Source organism: Salvelinus fontinalis, chromosome 14 (genome assembly GCF_029448725.1).
Source record: "Salvelinus fontinalis isolate EN_2023a chromosome 14, ASM2944872v1, whole genome shotgun sequence".
NCBI classification, from domain to species: domain Eukaryota; kingdom Metazoa; phylum Chordata; class Actinopteri; order Salmoniformes; family Salmonidae; genus Salvelinus; species Salvelinus fontinalis.
The window spans coordinates 33,817,763-33,841,706 of NC_074678.1; the positions used below are offsets into that span (position 1 = coordinate 33,817,763).

At 45.5% G+C, this 23,944-nt stretch overlaps 1 protein-coding gene across 5 annotated transcripts in view; it reads right to left on the reverse strand.

The window, feature by feature from the left end:
• The window catches only part of sema6bb (sema domain, transmembrane domain (TM), and cytoplasmic domain, (semaphorin) 6Bb), a 144,463-nt gene that overhangs the window by 42,286 nt on the left and 78,233 nt on the right, over positions 1 to 23,944 (reverse strand). For 2 of the 5 annotated variants that reach the window (XM_055861467.1, XM_055861463.1), the window contains exons 6-13: positions 13,184 to 13,282; positions 10,959 to 11,049; positions 10,519 to 10,638; positions 9,936 to 10,039; positions 8,769 to 8,986; positions 3,327 to 3,458; positions 1,623 to 1,772; positions 632 to 811 (exon numbers count right to left, since the gene is read on the reverse strand). In XM_055861467.1, coding sequence (XP_055717442.1) covers positions 632 to 811; positions 1,623 to 1,772; positions 3,327 to 3,458; positions 8,769 to 8,986; positions 9,936 to 10,039; positions 10,519 to 10,638; positions 10,959 to 11,049; positions 13,184 to 13,282 — 1,094 coding nt within the window. The remainder of the gene's footprint in view (positions 1 to 631; positions 812 to 1,622; positions 1,773 to 3,326; positions 3,459 to 8,768; positions 8,987 to 9,935; positions 10,040 to 10,518; positions 10,639 to 10,958; positions 11,050 to 13,183; positions 13,283 to 23,944) is intronic. The other 3 variants (XM_055861466.1, XM_055861465.1, XM_055861464.1) reach the window with 3 other exon arrangements.

Genomic DNA, 23,944 nt, shown 5'->3' on the forward strand with positions numbered 1-23,944 from the left:
AGGAAGGGCAGGCTGGGAGAAGGCTGATCTGATTACTCCAGTCCCTCTCTCCTGATTAGCTGGCTCCTTGCGTTGAGGGAGAATGCCAGCCCTGTCACACACCCCTATACCAGGCTCACAGCCACACCACTATCACAGCACAGCAAATCACCCCCAAACACACCGGCAACACCGCCGCTATTGCTGCAGCCTTAACTCATCTGCCCTCTGATCTGATTCCTCTGCTCCCCATTTAGTTGTTTGTGGAATGGAACCTCACATTGACGCCTACATGAATGCGTTGTTTTGAAGGGTGGGAAGTAACGGTTTTAACCTCCTTTCACCTGCCAATGAGGTTTGTGCTACAGTGTTTCTTACTACAGTGAATGAGCCCCGTTTTCCCCTCAGTCTGAGCAGAGAATAGATCAGGGGGCACAATTAGCAGCCCCGCCGCCATAGCTCTAGTTAGGAGACTCTTGCTTAAACATTTCTAATTGGGCTCATTGAAAGATAGCCAAGTAATACCCCATCTGTTTGCTTCCTATCCCCCCCGCGGTCCCATGCATGTGTTACAGTGAAACACTTAGAGATAATTAATAAGACCATCACAACAACACCCATTAGAGACTGTCTGTAACCCGTTAACTCTTACTTGTCAGGGATGAAGCCCTCCAGCTCCTCCAGGAAGACATTGCTGCTGGACACGGTGTTGTCCCGGTTGGGGACGATCAGGAACTTGAGAATGGTCCCCCGGCTGGAGCCCAGGAAGAGCACTGTGCGGTTTCTGTAGGGGCCAGCCTCCGTGTCCATCGCCATCTTATTCAGCTGGTACCTGAGGGGAAGAAGACAAGATGATGATATAGAGACACTGTGTTTTTCACCCAATCCTCTCTTGACCCCTTGTCCTGATTAACCAATAGGCTATTGCGTTGATCTGACAGGATTTGAGTTAGCAATATAGAGATAAATCCATCTAGCCTATCAAACAGCATAGTGGAGCTTCTGTTACAATAACTAAGCTTACATGATCCTATCAAATAGGGTAGGGTCTAGGGCTCAATTTGGGACACAACCAATCTGCATACCTCTTACTGTCATTCACTAAATGAAATTCGCACAGTAAAATATTCATCCAATTTACATACAGAACTAATTACCAAGAGCAGTCATTAATATCATTCAGATGAATGGACTTGTCTTGAAACAATAGGACCGTAGCTGAACTACACACGTCCTGTGTGTATGAGTCAATGTTCTAAAATAGAAGAAGTCGTTCCACTGGGTAATTCATATTCCACATACAACTTGTCACAGTAATAGTCTCCTCCCTCTGGCTCGGCTGGTGGCCATTGTAGTTTGATGCATCCCAGCTGCTTGCCTCCTGGAGCAAACTCTCACAGCGAGCGGATCAACCGACCGGCATAAACAGAAGGAGAACCAGCCCAGAGGCTAATTTGTGTCCATGCAAATATGTGTGTGTATGTGTATGAGTTTGCCCTGAGACATGGCTGTAGACTCCTATGGTGTCTAATGGTATGAAGCCATACAAGTGTACATGTCTCAGGGAAACAGCACAGGATGTGTGCGAAAGGTTTCCTAGTTCTGAGTCTGTGATGTCCCCTGATGCGATCACAGAGACTCACCTGACCATGGTTCTGACGATCCAGGGCCTCTGTCCCAGTGAGGGCACGGCCTCGTCCATTAGGGGGTGGGTCTTCACAAAGTTCAGCATCTCATCAGGGAAACCATTGGATGAGTTGAACCTGGAGCCCTGAACAGCACAGCCCCCTGGCCTGTTGGAGGAGGGTGAAACACAGGGTTTAGCACAGGCTCCCCCTTACTGAGGCACAGGCTCCCCCTTACTGAGGCACAGGCTCCCCCTTACTGAGGCACAGGTTCCCCTTTACTGAGGAACAGGTTCCCCTTTACTGAGGCACAGGCTGACCCTTACTGAGGCACAGGCTGACCCTTACTGAGGCACAGGCTCACCCTTACTGAGGCACAGGCTCACCCTTACTGAGGCACAGGCTCACCCTTACTGAGGCACAGGCTCACCCTTACTGAGGCACAGGCTCACCCTTACTGAGGAACAGGCTCACCCTTACTGAGGCACAGGCTCACCCTTACTGAGGCACAGGCTCACCCTTACTGAGGCACAGGCTCACCCTTACTGAGGCACAGGCTCACCCTTACTGAGGCACAGGCTGACCCTTACTGAGGCACAGGCTCACCCCTACTGAGGCACAGGCTCCCCCTTACTGAGGCACAGGTTCCCCTTTACTGAGGCACAGGTTCCCCTTTACTGAGGCACAGGCTCCCCTTTACTGAGGCACAGGCTCCCCTTTACTGAGGCACAGGCTCCCCTTTACTGAGGCACAGGCTCCCCTTTACTGAGGCACAGGCTCCCCTTTACTGAGGCACAGGCTGACCCTTACTGAGGCACAGGCTGACCCTTACTGAGGCACAGGCTGACCCTTACTGAGGCACAGGCTCCCCCTTACTGAGGCACAGGCTGACCCTTACTGAGGCACAGGCTGACCCTTACTGAGGCACAGGCTGACCCTTACTGAGGCACAGGATCCCCCTTACTGAGGCACAGGCTCACCCTTACTGAGGCACAGGCTCACCCTTACTGAGGCACAGGCTGACCCTTACTGAGGCACAGGGTCCCCCTTACTGAGGCACAGGCTCACCCTTACTGAGGCACAGGCTCACCCTTACTGAGGCACAGGCTCACCCTTACTGAGGCACAGGCTCACCCTTACTGAGGCACAGGCTCACCCTTACTGAGGAACAGGCTCACCCTTACTGAGGCACAGGCTCACCCTTACTGAGGCACAGGCTCACCCTTACTGAGGCACAGGCTCACCCTTACTGAGGCACAGGCTCACCCTTACTGAGGCACAGGCTCACCCTTACTGAGGCACAGGCTCACCCTTACTGAGGCACAGGCTCACCCTTACTGAGGCACAGGCTCACCCTTACTGAGGAACAGGCTCACCCTTACTGAGGAACAGGCTCACCCTTACTGAGGCACAGGCTCACCCTTACTGAGGCACAGGCTCACCCTTACTGAGGCACAGGCTCACCCTTACTGAGGCACAGGCTCACCCTTACTGAGGCACAGGCTCACCCTTACTGAGGCACAGGCTCACCCTTACTGAGGCACAGGCTCACCCTTACTGAGGAACAGGCTCCCCCTTACGGAGGCACCGGCTCCCCCATACTGACCAATTTCAGTGTTATCTGTGGTCAGTTAATGGTGTCTTACACTCTTACACTTTAGACTCACATAAAGTACATCAATATGAGCCAGGAGATGATTGCCAGGTAAGGCAATACTGTACCTTGGTTTGGGAATGAGCTCGTCAGGAACAGGGGTCCATATAGACTCAGGTGACTTCTGCTCCTTGAATCTCCCATCAAACACCCCAGCCAGCTGCTCCATGTCGAAGGCACACACAGCCGAACCAGGGATACTACAGAGAGAGAACCAGATACAATGGATAAGGCAGGGGTGGATAGAGTGGCGCAGCGGTCTAAGTCACTGCATCTCAGTGCTAGAGGTGCCACTACAGACCCTGGTTCGATTCCAGGCTGTATCACAACCGGCAGTGATTGGGAGTTCCATAGGGCGGCACACAATTGGCCCAGCGTCGTCCGGGTTTGGCCGGGGTAGGCCATCATTGTAAATAAGAATTTGTTCTTAACTGACTTGCCTAGTTAAATAAAGGTTAAATAAAAAAATATATATAAATGGACAATTAAGGTTATATCCTGAATGAAGTTGGCATACAAAATTGAAGTTTTGTGTTAGAATCCGGGAATACACAGGAAATAAGTAGTCAACAAATGAGGAATTACTCAGAGGAAATACTGTAGAGACCACACAACATGTTCCAGTAAAATGCTTGCACACCTTGGCTGTTGCTAAACTCCTATTGAACTCACTGACCCAGAATGGAACATCTGCTGTGAAAAGAAGCTAAGTCCCCCCACACTGAACGAAGCGCTACAATACTGTTACTGTAGTGTCGAGTGTGGTAGTTAATGGAGGTGTACACAAGAGAGATGGAGAGAGAGAGCAATGTCAGGACAACAGGGGGTGAATACTAGCGTCTCTCTTTCTCTCGTCTCCTGCTCCGAGAGCTTCTCTTCCCTTTGAGACATCATGTTTTTGCTAAGAAGTTGTGTGAGTCTGTGGAGTGACTAGGACTTCTCTGGTACAGCACAAAGTGAACCTTAGGGAGTGACTCAGTGCCTGCCGAGCACTTCACGCCTACTCTCTTTTCCCTTTCCTAACTCTGACACTACGACCTGAGAGAGGGAGGGAGAGAGAGAGGGAGAGAGAGGGTGTGAGAGGGTGAGAGAACTCTAGAGAGGGAGAGAAAGTGAGAGAGCACTGCAGAGAGAGGGGAAGAAAGAGAGAAAGTGAGAGAGCACTGCAGAGAGAGGGGGAGAAGGAGAGAAAGTGAGAGAGCACTGCTGAGAGAGGGGGAGAAGGAGAGAAAGTGAGAGAGCACTGCAGAGAGAGGGGGAGAAGGAGAGAAAGTGAGAGAGCACTGCAGAGAGAGGGGGAGAAAGAGAGAAGGTGAGAGAGCACTGCAGAGAGAGGGGGAGAAAGAGAGAAAGTGAGAGAGCACTGCAGAGAGAGGGGGAGAAAGAGAGAGAAAGCAGCAGAGAGAAAGGCTCTCTCACTCTCACTTTGCTGCTCACTCCAACACTCCATTACTCCAGTGTTAAGGTCAAGTAGTGCCTGTGCTCAGGTCTTGACACAAACAGACAGATGGGCTTATGGGCTCTCTCCCTGCGCTGCCCCTGTGCCCCTAGGCCTGCTGGAGTAGGTATCCAGGGATCCTCTGAGAACTGTTTGTTTGGGTAAGCTGTCTGAGTTTTGCCTCTCTCTGCTGCGAAACCAGAGGCTTTTTCCAGCAGGTGACATGCTAACCTAATACATCATTTGACCAGGTCAACCTCTCTCCAACTGTCTGGCAGCCTATCCTGCCTTTGCCTCTATATTTCTGTATTCTCTTCTCCTTCTTCTCTACCTGTATAATTTCTCTGTCCTCTCTGCTCTTTCTTGCTCTCTCTCTCTCTCTCTCCCTCTCATCCCTTTCATCCTCTGTTTCTCTTCTGATCTCTCTTTCCTCATTTGTTTGAAATGAATTGGCATCAGTTTGGCTATGTACAGCTGTTGAATTGTGGCCGTTCAAATTTGATGTACAGTGAGAAGGGTTGACTGACAGTTAGTACAGGCTGGGGAGGCTGGTGGAGGGGTCAGACTTCGTGCCAGACCACACCCTCACAGTTTAACCAGCTCTCTGACAGCTCTCTATAGCCCAGCTCCGGTGACAGCATGACAGCTGATGGAGGCTAGTGGAGGGGAATCAGTTCTTCAGTCTAGGCTAAGGTTCAAGGAAAGGTGAGAGGATTGTTTATTTTATTTTATCCACCTGGGTCTTTACATCTTTTACATCTCTTCCACCTCTCTGTCTATTCCCCCTCTCTGCACACACATTTACCTTCTTCAACCTTTCTGCTTTGTCTTTCTCTACTTCTCTCATCTGCTTTCTCTCCACCTCTCTCTGTCTCTCTGTCTCTCTCTGTCTCTCCACCTCTTTCTGTCTCTCCACCTGGTAAGGACCAAGTATGTATTCAGCTCCTGCCTCAACCCAGGGCCCAGGGGAGGTATCCAGCTGTGACTGCCACCGCATCTCCCTGGTGGCACAGCCTCAGTGCTCTCCTGTCAACTGGAGACGCCTCCCTCTGACACCATGTCATCTTAATGGCTCCTATGAGGCTGGGTCTCCAGAGGGCCCCCTGCTCTGACTAACTCCGAAGCGCCGCCGCAAAGCGTTATATTTTACAGTGAATGCTGCAGAAGAAGCGGAACTCCTTTGTAGGCGACTCTTTCGTCCACGTGCACACGGCTGGCTGGTGGGGCGCCCCGGCTGACTGACAACAGGCTATACTATATCTTTATCTATAAAAATGTATCTGAGCTGCATGTGATTGAACAGGAAGCATATGCAATCCTTTCATTTCCTTCTTTGTAGACAGAATAAAACATGGTTGTGAGGAATCTTTGAAAAATGTACTAGTCTAATCCGTAAGTTTACTAATACATTAATTAACTAATACAGGAAAAAAATGAACATATTCAATAGTCTACAAGAAACAAAGAAAAGTTATTTTAACCTGGTAGTGATTTATTTTCTTACAATTTGCAATATAATATTATTATCAATAATAAAACTAGGCCTAGGGTATTTCATTGAAAACTAGACTCAGACAGCATATGTTGGATAGGAAGTGCCTTCAGCAAGGCACTGAGGCTTGTTCTGGCCGATTCCCTCAAACTTGTCAGCAGCACACCAAATCGCTCCATCCATTGGAGGAGTATTAGGCTACTAGTGATTGGCACCAATATGTCAAGTCTCACTGTAGCCTATTAATAGACTACCAGTTGCATTTTTTTTCGATTCGAAAAGAAGACAGAATGTGACTGACCTGGACAGATAGGAAAGTGTCCAGACAACTGTGTGCTGATTGACCATAGGCTAGGTGTGTGTGTTCTGAAAGATTATTCTAACCAATCATCTGAATACTTTAAGAGCCCCTATCGACACCTGATGGGCCATCAGCGGGACAATTAGTCAATATCCCTAAATTGCTGTTGGTCATCTGCTATTGCCTGTTTGATTTAAAGCAGCATCTAGTAAGATTTAACAGAGAAAGCAAGGATGTTTCGAATGGGATTTGCTTCTTCAAACAGCCCCCTGTAATTCATTTTTTTACATTTTAGTCATTTAGCAGACGCTCTTATCCAGAGCGACTTACAGTAGAGTGCATACATCATCATACATCATACGCAACATTGTTTCACATCCTTTAATAACAGACTCATAAACATGCAATAGGCTACAGCTCGCTTCACAGCTGTTCCCCGACGAAATGGAGGGAAAGTCGAGGTAGGCTATTGTAGCCTACGGTGCGCTGAGAGCTTTGTACACAGCGTTGGAAAAACAAAAAGCAGCGTAAGTGACTAACTCACCCCAGAGCCCTGCACTTCCCTGGAGGAACTTCTCCAGCCGAGGCCCAGGCACCATCTTTTCAGGCCATGTCTAGTACTGCTAAGCCCACCTTGCCCAGTAGCCAAGTAGCCTAGCCCCAGGCTAGTGTATAGCATAGCCTAGCCAGGCTTGGCTCACCTCCATGTTATCTTCTCAAATAGTCTGTCTCCCTATCCTGCTGCTATAAAAAGCACCCTTCCCCTTTATCTGCAGGCTCAGAGGCTCTCTCATATCCTCCTCTCATAGCCTCCACTGCTCCTATAGATCCCAGACCTCCTGCAGCTCCGGGAGGTTTGGCTGGGCTGTGCAGTGAGAAGGATCAGGTGCTCAGAAGAAACCCAAGCCTACTGTTCATCCCCTCAGACAGGAATCACCAGAGGTGGGAGAGGTGGACACACTGAACTGTCAACCAGTCAACCAAGGAGGATTTGGTGTTGCTAGGCTAGCTAGCTAACGCCACAGACCAGGAAGCTTCATGGGGCTGTAAACTCTATCCTGGTTTTATAGGCATGATAAAATAATTAATAACAAGCAAACATTGAGGGATGCTGGTGGGAAACTATTAAACCAGAGCTCTTTTTCCACAATTCCCACAGTGGTAGCAAATGTGCACATGCGGGAGATGATACACTATCTCAAAATGGCCACTCCAGATTTCCCAAAACCTCTCCCCTGCTGTGCTCACCACACGCAACCGGCAAAAGCAATATGTCTGGTAAGAGCTTTAAAAGTATGCTGCAGCGGACCACACAGTGTTGGGGAGGTTTACAGCGTACCTCTCTCGCTCTCTCTCTGATTTATAATGGAGCACAGCGGCGGAGTGGTGCCTAGGCAGGTAGTGTGTGTTCAGCTGGGCCTCTCCCTGACACGCTGGTCACAGTGTTATCTGTAAGCCGTTGTTGGCCCTGTATAAACCATCCATCTCTCTCTGCAGGTGCACCGCTCCCATCTAGCTCCCATCCCTCTCCCAGCCCTCCCAGCCCAAAGATAAGATGCAGCTGATGAAACAGTTTTAACTCTTAAAGGGTGGCGGGGGGTAGCGCTGCAGATGTTTCCCATTATTGACTTCCTTGTCCTTGAACGGGTTTGAGAGGGTCTTCCTCCTCTCTCTCTCTTCCTCTCCTGGCTGCCACAACAGCAGCCATTATGAGTAGAGGATGTTATTAGAGCTGGCATTAGTTGAGGTTTGCTCTCTGCTGATAGGCATCCTGCTGACTCATCTGCATGGGAGACCTGTGTCGAATCCCTTTTAGAGTCTGCTCTGTATTCAACACACACACACACACACACACACACACACACACACACACACACACACACACACACACACACACGATAGCCTGAAACTTCTGCATGATATATGGTATATAACACAGGAGGCACATATGCATGCGTGTGTATAGGCGTCCGATCACACACCACCCTCATCTTTCCTCTACTCCCTTGTGCTGTTCCGTCTGTTTATTGTGCTCTCTCATGCTTTCTCTGCAACCATCTTCAGCCTCATCTAATCCTCCTCTTACCCAGCAGCATCCCTCATTCCTTTTCTTTCTATTTCATCACTCCAATCTGTTAACATAACTGTCTTCCTCTCTAAAAGTAAACCCATGAAGCAAATAAATGTGTTCCGCCTAATCGAGAACTGTATCTCCCCCCATAAGCCCTAACCATCTCCCTCTCTTCAGGGACCTCCTCTGTCTGTCAGTGTGTGTGTACCTGTTGGCGGGGGTGGAGAAAACTCCCAGGATGATGTCCCTGCCATGCATCCTGATGACAGGGCTGGTGGAGTGGAGCACATTGAAGTAGAAGTGGGAGTCTCCAGGGACGGAGCAGTTCAGTCTGGCCTTCAGGAACGACGTCCACTGCTTCTCCAACACCCTCTGAGAACCACCCAGGTCCCCCTTACACACCCGAGCCACCCGAGACACCTGTACCTGAACACACGTGCACGCAAGTACGTGGAACAGATAGAACAGTCAATGAACTTGCACCATACTACACATCAATGACTATGCACAGAGTTTTCAGCGCTGGGACAGTTGGAAGCACACATATTTCACACAGTAGATTTAGTGGTTGCAATATTCATGGAATCATATTCATGGAGAATGTATAATAAAGTTTGGCAGATTTAAGTCAGAACAATCGTTCAAAATGATGATAAAAACCTTTGGGTGAACTCATAAAAATGTTAAGTATTTGCAATGCATGATACCACATTTGACAGATCATTGTTTTAAAATGGTAAATTAAGATCTAGTATTCATGAAAACGTCAGTGCATTTGAAAACTGCTTCTTTGGACAATCTCATCACAAAGTACCGTGGTACAGTGTAAGTATCCACTTACTGGGAGCCCTACAAACATGCAGCATGAAATGCCTGCGCTAGCACATTTACACCAAATGTGAATTGCTAATTTATTAGATAAAAAGGATTCTTGTTATGATCATATTTTCTGCATGAGCACGTATTTCCACTCTGATATGACTGATGCCATTTGGAGCGGTTATGAAAAAGCTTTTCCCCGTCTAGATATGTAACAGCACAGATACACAGAAACACAGATACACAGATACACAGAAACACAGATACACAGATACACAGATACACAGATACACAGAAACACAGATACACAGAAACACAGATACACAGAAACACAGATACACAGATACACAGATACACAGATACACAGATACACAGATACACAGATATACATAAACACAGATACACAGAAACACAGAAACACAGATACACAGAAACACAGAAACACAGATACAGGGAAAAAGATCATTAGAAGTACTAGGCTGGTATTGACATTTGAATAATAACATGAGATGGAACAGCAGACACACGACACAGAGGGGCGTGTCCAAAGCTTTACCATTTTGTCTCGTACCTTCTCCAGGTAGTTAAACTCCACGGCCATCTCTCTGAAGAAGAAGTAGATGTGAGGACCCCACTCCACTGAACTGACAAAGTAGGGCTCTGGAAAGGACGGGAGAGGACCATGTTACACAGCAAGAGTAGCTTGAACAAACACATCTCCATAGAGCTGTAAGAGACAGAGTAAGATACCTCCCTAATCCCAGACACAAACACAAGCATTGCTAAGCAGGCATACACTTTGAGGCTCATTTTTGTTGTCAGTTTCAAAACCTGTTATTGTTTGTTTGGTTCCTACTGAATAATACTCAGGCCATCCAGCCACATACAGACACAGAGCAGACCTGATCTCTCAGCCCTGGATCCTCTGACCTCAGCAGGGATGCTGCTGACTAAGGCAATGCAGTGAGTCTGACACAGATATTGATCCTGATAGTAAGTGATGTAGACATAAACAGAGCCTTCTAACAACAGAGGCAACACACACACAAACAAATACAAACAAATACACACACGCAGGCGGATACATACACACACAGATGCACACACACGAACACACAAATAAATACACGTGGAAGTACCTCTGAACCATTTGGAGTCATGTTTGACTGTGCGGAGTGCAGGACTGTCCCCCAGGCTACGGTAGATCACAGCGTCTATCGCCAGGAAGTCCGTCACAGTGGCCGTAAACAGATTCCCCTCTGGCAAAAAACACAGAGTCAGATACAATGGGAACAGCTCAAATCACAGCATAGAACATCGCAGAAGGTAGTTTGACATTACATTACACAACTCAATGCATTCGACTGTTGATCAATGAACAATGTATAAGTACATTAGAGATAATTACAGTGGTGCAACAGAGCCTCTAGTGCCGAGTGGACAAATCACTCTATTTCTACTGCTCAGTAATGTGCAATAAAGGCTTCCTATTGTTTCAATCACGGCCAAAGATTATGTGATGACGGGGAACTACTGCAGCTACACCACGAGGTGTTTAAAGCAATGAGTGTTTCCAAACCTGCGAACAGAGCCACGTTGGCGTGTTTAGGATCATAGGGACAGCGGGCCATCCCACTGACTGTCTCTCCCACCATCTCCAGAGTGTCTCCCTGGAAAACACACACACAAACAGTTCACTATACTGTATAATGTTGCTGGAAAACAGAGTGAGGTTCACCTTCACATACAGTAAACATTCATGCAACTGCCAAAATGAAGAAAACTCCAACATAAAGTGTCTTAATTGGGCGCTGGGCCACCACAAACCAGAACAGCTTCAATGCTGTTTCTGGAACTCTATGGTGGAAAACGCTGTCTGAGGTACCACTCCAGAATCTCCCACACTGTAGGTGTTCAATTGGTTTGAGATCGGGTGACAGATGGTTTACATAATTTTCATGCTCATTAAACCATTCAGTGACCACACGTGCCTTGTTGATGAGGGCATTGTCATCCTATGGGGGCATAGCCATTGTAGTCAAAATAATCGCCAAAATAATGACCTGCCCAAAATTGTTATACATGACCCTAAGCAAGATGGGATGTTAATTGCTTAATTAAGTCAGGAGACACATCTGTGTGGAAACACCTGCTTTCAATATACTTTCTATCCCTCATTTACTCAAGTGTTTCCATTACTTTGGCAGTTACCTGTACATGCCCACAGAGTATGGCAATTAGCATATATTATAAAATATTCACTATTATTATTATTCACCCTCTGCAATTATGCAAATGGTACAAATACACAAACACAACCTTTTGAAACGCATGCAGCTAAACAACCACAGGAGAAATCGTCACACAGACACACCATCACCGATTGAAAATTAATTAAATTAATGAAATACTGCGGTTGTCATTAAAACTAGCTGTAAATAAACCCTAGGTTCTCTAACTAGTCCCAGGAGAAGCCCTAAGCACGTCAGCCCAGCGCAGGTTGCATTGCTTAGTGTCATTAACAGCCAGAGATAATGGGTCAGGTATAGAGGAGGGAGTCAGTGTGCTGGTATGTTGGAGACGTGACAGACTGAACATATCACTTATCTGAAAGCCTTTGATGGTGAAATTGGACCCCCCCTCCATCCACCTCCTCCTTTCTCCCTCCCCGTTTCCCTCTGCTAATAGATATTCTGGAGGAACGTTGAGAAACCGACTGAGCAAATGATTCATATTTATGCAGACGTTTTTGTTGTTGTCTGATTGGCAGAGCAAGGATGTGGTTGTGATATGGAGCAGGTCAATGGGGTACATCTGAAGAGGGCTCTTTCAGGAAAGAGTGGGTCGGGTGGTGAGCAGCTCCAGGTACATGAGCAGTGCAACCACTTAGCGTTTTCCTTCCAACTGGCCTGGCTGGGTTTCACCAGAGGGGAAGAAACTAACCATCCAGATACATCATAAGCACAGCCTCCTCCTCAGTTCTGGCTCACACTCTCCCAGCCCTCATCTCTGTACTCGGATCATCTTGTTAGGTTATAAATTAACCTTATAAAATTTCACGGACGCTTAATAAAGCTCAAACCATGTTTATTCCCCGATTGGGTCATACAGCTGCATAAGACAAAAAACACATTCACACAAGCACTGATATTTAACCCTACCTCCTATGCTGAGTCTCCTCCTACACATCTGAACAGCCATTGCATCTCTGTTGCTAGACAGAACCTTAGTGATATCTGTTCATCCTCACTTCATCTGACCTGACTTCTGCTCACTCCTCCCCAACTCACGGCTGGCATGTTGACTCGTACCAGACTGTGTCTCTTTTCCTCTCATAGGATCCCTGAAGGCTAACAGTAACATATCCGGACAGAATGTAAACATTATACAATCCCCTCTCTCCCCCAGTGACATGAATAAGAACATTTCATATTTTCAGAACCCAACAATCTGCAAGCTCCACATACAAGTGTAAGCATTGTACAACAGCAACCGATATCTGAGGAAAGCAGGCCTTTGTTGCCTTGCTAAGGGCCTCTGTCTCTCTCTGCCTTAGGTATCGAACAAATGAGGCAAATAAAATGTAAATGTGCAAGTAAGCAATATGCCTAATGGTGTTTGTGATTGAGCTCTGGGTTCCAGGAAAAACCATAGTCCATTAATCAGTGACGCACCAATCATTCAACTCTGATGCATGACTGACCTGCTGACAGGCAGAGATGTGCTCAGCTTCCCCAAGCAGTAATGACTGCTGTTTGAGCAAGAGAGATAGTGTATGTGTGTGTGCGTTCTATAGGTACTCACAGTATAGTTGGCACACAGCGGATTGAAGGCATTGGTCCCACATACAAACAGACCTCCTTGTCGACTCAACAAAACCTTCATGAAGTTCCGACACTCGTCCTGATAGGAGACAGAGAGGGAGAAGAAAGGGGGGTAGAAATCGGTATGGATCGTCTGTGACTTATTATCCTACTGCTAGGTGAAATTAGGCTTCTAAATGCATGATGGGAGGAATTATCACATCATTAACACTGTCAATCACCTCATTATTCAGCCCTATGGAGGCTCCCTGTCTGCATGCCTGCCGCATCAAAGAGTTTCCATTGGCTCACAACAGCTATTGATTGACAGATGGTAATCCCAGCTAACCTTGAGTTTTCAACCAGCACTCGTTTAACTGCAGTAGTACGACCCTTATTACCATGTCATGTTAATAAGCAGCATGCCAATCCCTAGCAGATACAACATGTCATTGATAGTTGAACAGGGACCATGTATATTATTCCTGTCACCTGTGTGAGTGTGTCTGCAGTGAGTACTATCCCTATACAAGTAAATCCCTAGTGACCCGCTCCCCCCCCCCTCCCCTCTCCTGTCCCAGTGAGCGTGGCTCCAGCTCCTGGCCCTGCACCTGGTGCCTCAGCCTCTGACCCTCCACCACGGGGGTCCACTCACCGAGCAGAGCCTCTGATGTCATTGGAGGGAGAGGGGGAGCGGGGATGGGAGGAGGAGGGGCTGATACTCCAGATGCTCCAGTCCCCAACAGGGTTCTCGTTTTTCCACGGCCGGGGGGGGGGTTACGTGAGGGGGCGGCAAAATGTGTAGAGTGAAGCGTGGTGAGAATTCCTCACACTGCGGTGGTACTAGACAGGGAGACGAGTGACATACGAGGAGCCACTGCTCAATGCATACTAAATCATGACTGTGTGTGTGTGTGTTGTGTGTGTGTGCGTATATCTGTATCTGTGTGTCTCGGTCTGTGTGTTTGTGTGTGTCACTCCACAGATTCAGTGTTCGTGTCAGTATGATTTGCATGTTTGTTTTTCAGTGGGACTGCAGTCTGAGTGGAAAGCTTAAAGCCAGATGTAACACACTGCACGTACGCTTAATGACAAACGAGACGCAGTGCCAAAATCAATAAATACTTATAAGAGCACATAAGCCTAACTAACACACAAAGTGTGGGCTTTTGGCATGGCCCTGCAGCGTAAATTGAAATACAAGATGTCTGCAGTATAAACAACAGGGATTTATACTGTTTGGAAGCCTCTAATCTCTTACATCATTGTGATCCATGGTGTATCGCTTTATTTGCTTGACTTTTCATTATTTTATTGTCATAATCTGCCTTCATATACAGAATTTATTTGGCTCCTATTTTAAACCATACAGCCTGAAGTCTACAGTACTGTATATAGTGCCACATTCAGCTCCCCTTCCCCCTGTTTCCCTACTCCTCTCCCCTCTCACCCCTCCCTCTCCATGGGCACACTCCAGACAAAGCGCCACCTGTGCTGGCTGGCAGTTCTTTCACTTGACCCAGACCCAGATGATCGCAGCTCCACTTCTCACTGTTTGTGTTACACCACTGCATTATTAATACAGAGCAGTCCGGATGAATTATGCAGTGTGCTGCACATATGAATACAAACACCTTGGTGTTTGTGGTATTGTGAGTGCATGTGTGTGTGCTTCCACAGGGTTCAACAGAGTACATAGGCAGCAGGGCTACAGTACAGTATGACTCTGAGCTTTGAGCCAGATGTGTGTGTGGGACTGAACACACTGAGGGTTCGTTCCTCTACAGATGTTGACCTGAACAAGTGCATTCATCTCCCTGCTGATTTCCAGCATGTAACCCATCCCTCAGTCTTTCCCTTCAGTCAGACCCAGGTCTTGCTCAGAGGAACAAGAGCCCTCTGTTACCACAACACATCTGCTCACAACCCACCACAGTCAGAGAGCATTACTACTGAAGACTCCCTCCAACAACCCACCACAGTCAGAGAGCATTACTACTGAAGACTCCCTCCAACAACCCACCACAGTCAGAGAGCATTACTACTGAAGACTCCCTCCAACAACCCACCACAGTCACAGAGCATTACTACTGAAGACTCCCTCCAACAACCCACCACAGTCAGAGAGCATTACTACTGAAGACTCCCTCCAACAACCCACCACAGTCAGAGAGCATTACTACTGAAGACTCCCTCCACCTAGTGCATCTGGTTTCCACTGATCTAATCCTCCTGATGTTGAACTGGTTGCAAAATCGTACACGTCCCCAGTGTGTCTTCCCTTTGTTTCATAAACCTACAGTATGCTATTCACTAAGCATAGAGACTTAAGAAACTCCACTAAATGAAACGTACTTCCTTGGACCATGATGTTTTCACTAAACTGAGGATGAGCTAATTACCATAGCCAAGTTTAGAAATGCTCGAACAACACTGAGCAGAGATACATTTTGTACATTTTTAAAGCTAGTTTCCTGCAATTCTACACATTTTGTCATGGCTTATGCCGTGTTCTTATGCTATCAGCGACTCAAACATTAAAACCAAATCATGGCATTTTTGGAATTTTAGATTCTTCCTGACCGTCTAGTTTTTATTTTGGTGATTGTTAGTTCTCAAAAATATATATTAAATTATATTTTCTACATACTTTATCAATGTTTTACCATCCCAAAAAATATTGAAATTAAAAATATATACAGTACCAGTCAAAAGTTTGGACAATAAAGAAAAACCCTTGAATGAGTAGGTGTGTCCAAACTTTTGTCTGGTACTGTATATTTTTTATCATATTTTTGAGACCGCCGCAGCTAAATGAATATAGGGGAAACATCGTACCATCACAGCTTCTCACTAAAGCCTCAAAAGTTTCCCTAGCATGCTCGAATGGCCCCATCACTGCTGGGACCTGCCAAGAGCTCAGAGAGAGACAGAACTCTTTCCACGCTCCAGCAGGCTACTTTCCTTTTCTCCTCTCTTCTCACTTCCCTCTCCTTGGGTGATTCACGATTGACTCTGATCATCAGAAGCAGATCTGTCATTTCAAGGCAACATTCTGACTTAAACTTTGATGTAAGGCAGAGTGACTGGGGCACGAGAGGGTGGGGGGTGGAGGGTGAATACGGAGGACAAATTAACAGCAGTGCTAAATTAGCACAAATTTGCCCGTAAAAAGGCGGTTCCTGCCCACGTCCTCTCTTACTCAGCATGTTAGTACTAATCCTCTCCCAAGCTCCTCTTGTATCTCACAGAGGCTGTTTGATGCTAATCCTGTGTGAATGCACTACAGGCCAGCATCAACATCTCCCCTGAAGAGGAGGAGGAAGGGGGAGTGAGATTCAGAGACTATCTAAGGCAGCTATGTGGCAGTAATGGTTAGGACACCTGACGGCTGACCCAGAGTTGCAGGGTCAGCTCCCTGTCGGGTACACTGTGATCTCTCCTTGACCAAAACACTTAACCCAAATTACTGCAGTATGTGGCCTGCTAAGGAAATGAGAAGCACGTTCATGTTCGGCTGGAGAGTTGGTATATTTAGGGCATCTGCAGAAACACAATACAACAAACATACAATAAGATGTGAAACCATATCATGGCGAGACTGGTCTTGTCTTGTTCAGAGGACTGAAATGCAGACCGCCTCTGAGAGTTGGTATTAACATCATATTGATCAAACAATCTTACTAAGTGCTGCACATAAGAATGCAAAACTGCTCTTTAAAAAGCCTATATGGAGTTTCCTTTGTTTGCATACTGGCTGACCATGCCCTTCAGCCAGCTGAGGCCAGGGATTGCTTGATATTCTCTCTCTCTCTCTGAATCTGAATTCAGCTGGACAATATAATGGCTCCTTTAAGGTCCACCAGGAGGAGAAAAGGCAAAGGATCAGGATATTGAATTTACCGCACTTTCTGATCAACCAACCCGGAAACATTTAATTACAAAACCAATTACTTTGGTGGCGAATGTATCACATTGGCCAAAACCATCCCGGGAGCAGGACAGGACATTTGCAAGAGGTGAAGTGGATGAGTGGAGGTTTGGGGTGGAGGGTGTGAGTGGAGGGAGGATTAGGAGAGCAGAGGGTGAGTGGGTGACAGGGGCCTAGAGGATAGAGGCTTGAGGGAGTGTGTGCAGGGCTGGATTAATGCAGGGGTTTACCGGGGATGAAGCCCCTGGGCCCAGACCTGTGCGGCACCCGAGAGGAAGCAAAACAAATATATATATATGCATATACACACACACACACACATGTACTGTATATAGTATTTTTTTTACTGCAACCGCCAACCACAGGAGGACTCAGGTGTAGACAACCTGCTGCTGCCTGCTGTCGCACTGCTAATCATAAGATGGGGAGAGGAGAGGGGGTGGTGCCCTCATTGTGACTGGTTAGTTGGGTGTCAGGGGCTGAACCCAATCCCATAAGGGGCCCAAGAGACAAAATATTAAGAAATAATGTTATTTAAAAAAAAAAATCCAACAATAGGAGTGTGCTCTCAATGTTCAAAATACTCCAGATAGCATAAAAACAGAGGAGCAATCATTTATTAAATAATAACTAGGGATTAAGCTTTATCACAAATGCAAACAGGTATCTGCCAAAATAAAGGATGCGCCTTAATGCGCATTGGAATAGATTCTACAAGTGGACGTAAACCGTACCAGGAAAATACACCCCACAACATACAGTAACATATACTTAGTATCCCTTGTTTACTCAAGTGTTTCCTTTATTTTGGCAGTTACCGGTTTGCCAGTTGAGAAGGCCACAGTTTGGGCAGCATGGTTGTCAAATATACAGCTTGTTGCATTGTGGCCATAGACTTATAATACATAGAAGGGTTTTGTAACCTCTTAACCTGGGAATTTGACAGTTAAACTCATGGGTACACGAGCAAAGGATGTCCTTACTTGAATGGGAACTGGTTGGTTGTGTGAAAAACGCGTGAAATTGCGTTTAGAACGTACAATTGGGAAAGCAACTGCTGAAAAGAGAAGACTAATCTGTCCGTAGAACCAATATACTTTTTTTCTCAACAACTCTTAGTTAACATAGGCACTGATTTTCAAGTAGCTCATCTTGAGATAAGCTATTTCCACAACAAGTGCATCGGCCATCACCGTGAGTAGCCTAAGGCTTCATCTTCATCATTAGGTGAGTCAGTGTGCCATTGGAAATTGTACAGTACCAGTCAACAAAAGGGGGTTTCTTTATTTTTACTATTTTCTACAAAACCAGCCAACAAGTGCTCAGCATGTGTGGGAACTCCTTCAAGACTGTTGGAAAAGCATTCCAGATGAAGCTGGTTGAGAGAATGCCAAGAGTGTGCAAAGCTGTCAAGGCAAAAGGCTGGCTAATTTGAAGAATATCAAACATACAATTATTTGTTGAACACATTTCTGGTTACTACATGATTCCATATGTGTTATTTCATAGTTTTGAGGTCTTCACTATTTTTCTACAATGTAGAAAATAGTAAAAATAAATAAAAACCCTGGAAGGAGTAAGTGTGTCCAAACTTTTGACTGGTACTGTGTTAAGTATCCTACTGTAGCCTATGCTATATATACTGATATATATTTCCTCCTAATATTCTACAATCAGTGCGTCACTTCATTAGCCTGGGCTATTGTTGGTTTGATTTTTGATTCAAGACCAGATTGATCTCAGTTTTTCAGTGAGAGCAGCCACTCATTTTGGTGGTATTAAAAAAGATTCAGCTGATGTTTTTTTGTCATGTAAATTACGTAGAATCACATGAAATGCGTTTTCAAAAGGGGGGCTATAAAATAAAATAAAAGCGCTGGGGCTTATGATTTCTTAATCCAGCCCTGAGTGTGTGTATGTATAGTGGGGTCCGAAATGATTGACAACCTTGATAAAGATGACTGTAGAAGAAATTACTGTAGAAAATACTGTACAAGATAAATTATTAAAATACTGAGCTATATTGTATGCCACCCCAAAATGGGAAATTATATTATTTTACACTGATAGAATTGCTCAGAGAAAGAGATTTTGTTTTACAAGTAATATACACTGCTCAAAAAAATAAAGGGAACACTTAAACAACACAATGTAACTCCAAGTCAATCACACTTCTGTGAAATCAAACTGTCCACTTAGGAAGCAACACTGATTGACAATAAATTTCACATGCTGTTGTGCAAATGGAATAGACAAAAGGTGGAAATTATAGGCAATTAGCAAGACACCCCCAAAAAAGGAGTGATTCTGTAGGTGGTGACCACAGACCACTTCTCAGTTCCTATGCTTCCTGGCTGATGTTTTGGTCACTTTTGAATGCTGGCGGTGCTCTCACTCTAGTGGTAGCATGAGACGGAGTCTACAACCCACACAAGTGGCTCAGGTAGTGCAGTTCATCCAGGATGGCACATCAATGCGAGCTGTGGCAAAAAGGTTTGCTGTGTCTGTCAGCGTAGTGTCCAGAGCATGTAGGCGCTACCAGGAGACAGGCCAGTACATCAGGAGACGTGGAGGAGGCCGTAGGAGGGCAACAACCCAGCAGCAGGACCGCTACCTCCGCCTTTGTGCAAGGAGGTGCACTGCCAGCGCCCTGCAAAATGACCTCCAGCAGGCCACAAATGTGCATGTGTGTGCTCAAACGGTCAGAAACAGACTCCATGAGGGTGGTATGAGGGCCCGACGTCCACGGTGGGGGTTGTGCTTACAGCCCAACACCGTGCAGGACGTTTGGCATTTGCCAGAGAACACCAAGATTGGCAAATTCGCCACTGGCGCCCTGTGCTCTTCACAGATGAAAGCAGGTTCACACTGAGCACATGAGCACATGTGACAGACGTGACAGAGTCTGGAGATGCCGTGGAGAACGTTCTGCTGCCTGCAACATCCTCCAGCATGACCGGTTTGGCGATGGGTCAGTCATGGTGTGGGGTGGCATTTCTTTGTGGGGCCGCACAGCCCTTCATGTGCTCGCCAGAGGTAGCCTGACTTCCATTAGGTACCGAGATGAGATCCTCAGACCCCTTGTGAGACCATATGCTGCCACATGCACATTTGTGGCCTGCTGGAGGTCATTTTGCAGGGCTCTGGCAGTGCACCTCCTTGCACAAAGGCGGATGTAGCGGTCCTGTTGCTGGGTTGTTGCCCTCCTACGGCCTCCTCCACGTCTCCTGATGTACTGGCCTGTCTCCTGGTAGCGCCTCCAAGCTCTGGACACTACGCTGACAGACACAGCAAACCTTTTTGCCACAGCTCGCATTGATGTGCCATCCTGGATGAACTGCACTACCTGAGCCACTTGTGTGGGTTGTAGACTCCGTCTCATGCTACCACTAGAGTGAGAGCACCGCCAGCATTCAAAAGTGACCAAAACATTAGCCAGGAAGCATAGGAACTGAGAAGTGGTCTGTGGTCACCACCTGCAGAATCACTCCTTTTTTGGGGGTGTCTTGCTAATTGCCTATAATTTCCAACTTTTGTCTATTCCATTTGCACAACAGCATGTGAAATTTATTGTCAATCAGTGTTGCTTCCTAAGTGGACAGTTTGATTTCACAGAAGTGTGATTGACTTGGAGTTACATTGTGTTGTTTAAGTGTTCCCTTTATTTTTTTGAGCAGTGTATATTTTTTAGAAGGTAGGGGAAACATTACTGATACCACTGTTTTCAATATGTTTCAATACCTCACCTTGAGACAATAACCTGTTGAGGACAGAGGGCGCTGTTTTCACTTTGGGGGAAAATCGTGCCCAATTTAAACGGCCTCGTACTCAATTCTTGCTCGTACAATATGCATATTATTAATACTATTGGATAGAAAACACTCTCTAGTTTCTAAAACCGTTTGAATTATATCTGTGCGTAAAACAGAACTCCTTTTGCAGCAAACTTCCTGACAGGAAGTGGAAAATCTGAAATCGATGCACTCTTTTGGGGGCTGCCTATTAAAGTCCTTGATATTTATTAGCTTAGATGCACTTCATACGTCTTCCACTAGATGTCGACAAGCAGTGAGAGAAGAAATTGAGTGTGTAACTTGATCTGGGCTCGAATTATAGCTCTTGGCATGACGTGTCACCAGTTTCCTGTTTTCTGGAGAGTGCGAGCAGGGACCTGGATTTGCCTTCTGATAAGCTGTCGTTATGGACGACTAATATCTCCGGCTTTAATTTTATTTGATACATGTGACAATATCATCGTAAAGTATGTTTTTTATATATAGTTTTATCAGATTATTGACATTTTTTCGGGAGTTTTGCCGTGTTCCGTTCTCCGAGTTTGTTTACGATGGAGAGATTCGCGCCACTTGGCAAGTGTGCTTGCTAAATCGAGAGGGAAAAAGGCCGTTCTAAATCCAGACAACGATTGTTCCCGACAAAGGACCCCTTGTACAACATTCTGATGAAAGATCAGCAAAAGTAGGACCCATTTTATGATGCTATTTCATATATCTGTCGAACATGTTGTGCTAGTCGTTTGCGCCCAGATTTTGGGTACTCTCTCGCTATACCTAAGCTGGATGTCGTAATAAAGTTATTTTTAGAATTCTAACACGCCGATTGCATTAAGAACTAGTGTATCTATCATTTCCTATACAACATGTATTTTTTAGTTATGTTTATGAATAGTTATTTGGTCAGAATGTGTGTCAGAAAAAGTGTCAGAAAAATATCCGGACGTTGTGGGAAAAAGATGCTACGTTAGCACAATGTATAACCACTGATTTCAGCTCTAAATATGCACATTTTCGAACAAAACATAAGTGTATGTATAACCTGATGTTATAGGACTGTCATCTGATGAAGCTTATCAAGGTTAGTCAAAAATTATATAACTTTTGCTGGTTTGTTACGATCGCTAACTTTTGCTACTGGGGAATGGCTTGTGTTTCTGGCTATTGTGGTAAGCTAATATAACGCTATATTGTGTTTTCGCTGTAAAACACTTAAGAAATCGGAAATATTTGCTGGATTCACAAGATGCTTGTCTTTCATTTGCTGTACACTATGTATTTTTCAGAAATGTTTTATGATGAGTATTTAGGTATTTGACGTTGGTGTCTGTAATTATTCTGGCTGCTTTCGGTGCAATTTCTGATTGTAGCTGCAATGTAAACTATGATTTATACCTGAAATATGCACATTTTTCGAACAAACATAGATTTATTGAATAACATGTTATAAGACTGTCATCTGATGAAGTTGTTTGTTGGTTAGTTTGGTTGGTTCTTGGTTAGTTAGGTTGGTTTTGTGCATGCTACCTGTGCTGTGAAAAATGTCTGTCCTTTTTTGTATTTGGTGGTGAGCTAACATAAATATACGTGCTGTTTTCGCTGTAAAACATTTTAAAAATCGGACATGTTGGCTGGATTCACAAGATGTGTACCTTTCATTTTCTGTATTGGACTTGTTAATGTGTGAATTTCGCGCTCTGCCTTTTCAGTGGAATGTGGGAGGAGTTCCGCTGGCGGAACGCCAGAGCCAGACAGGATAACATCACTGAGCCATTTTCTTAAATGTTTTATGAGATTGGAGAACATATTGGGAGGGATCATAGATCATTCCTCCATACAGAATCTTTCAAGATCCTTGATATCCTTTGTCTGTGCTTATGGACTGCCCTCTTCAATTTAAACCACAGGTTGTAAATGAGTTTCAAGTCGGAGACTGAGATGGCCATTCCCAAATGTTGATTTTGTGGCCAATTAACCACTTCTTTTTGGATTTTGATGTGTGCTTAGGGTCATTGTCTTGCTGGAAGATTCACTTGCACTCACAGCCTCCAGGCAGAGGCAACCAGGTTTTTGGCTAAAATATCCTGGTACTGGGTTAAGTTCATGATGCAGTTGAACGTAACAAGGGCCCCGGGACCAGTGGACGCAACATATCCCCATCCAATCAAAAATCCACCACCCTATTTTACAGTAGGTATGCGTGGGGTTATTTTCTGTTCATGCATTCTCATTTCGACACCAAACCCACCACTGGTATGCATGGCCAAAGAGCTCTATTTTCAACAAAGCACCGGTTCCAATCCAGTGCCAATGTTGTTTAGCAAACTCCAAGCATTAACATTGTTGGGTGACATTAAAATAAAGCTCTGGTGGGTTTGGTGTTAAAATGAGAATGCACAAGTAGAAAATAACCCCTCAAAAACAAAGATGTCTTGATTGCGTATGTCTCATACCCCAGAGCTAATACTTGGTGGATGCACCTTTGGCAGCCTTTACAGCTATAAATGAATTCCCATTAGTGACGGGAATGTCATGAACCGAAAGACATGTTTGCGTTGCAGCTCAAAAGTACTGTAAATGTCACAGTAGCCACTAGCCAGGAGGCTAAGCATTGAAAACTATTCTAACTAGCTAGCTACTAGCTAATGTTAAGAAAACAACTCTTAATTTATCTACCATATCGACTCGTAATTATTGCAACAAAACCATATTACAATCTTGAATAATGCAACAATTCACAAGAATGTGCAGACAATTAGAGGGTTTATTTTCTTGTCTGTAGCTCCAAGACAAAAGCACAGTTACTGCTAGCTAAAGCTAACAACATATCTTCATCAAGTAACATTATCCTATCAAAAACGAACAATTAACCCTCTTATACAAATACTAAAGTGCAGTAGGCCTACCTAATTTTTATAAATATCATGCAAATCATTAGGCTACATGTGGCAAAATCAAATTGCCACTGAAAATGTGGCTAGGCTATAATTCACCGGGGAGTTGAGATGTTGAGCTGTTATGTGGAAGCCCATTCCCCCCA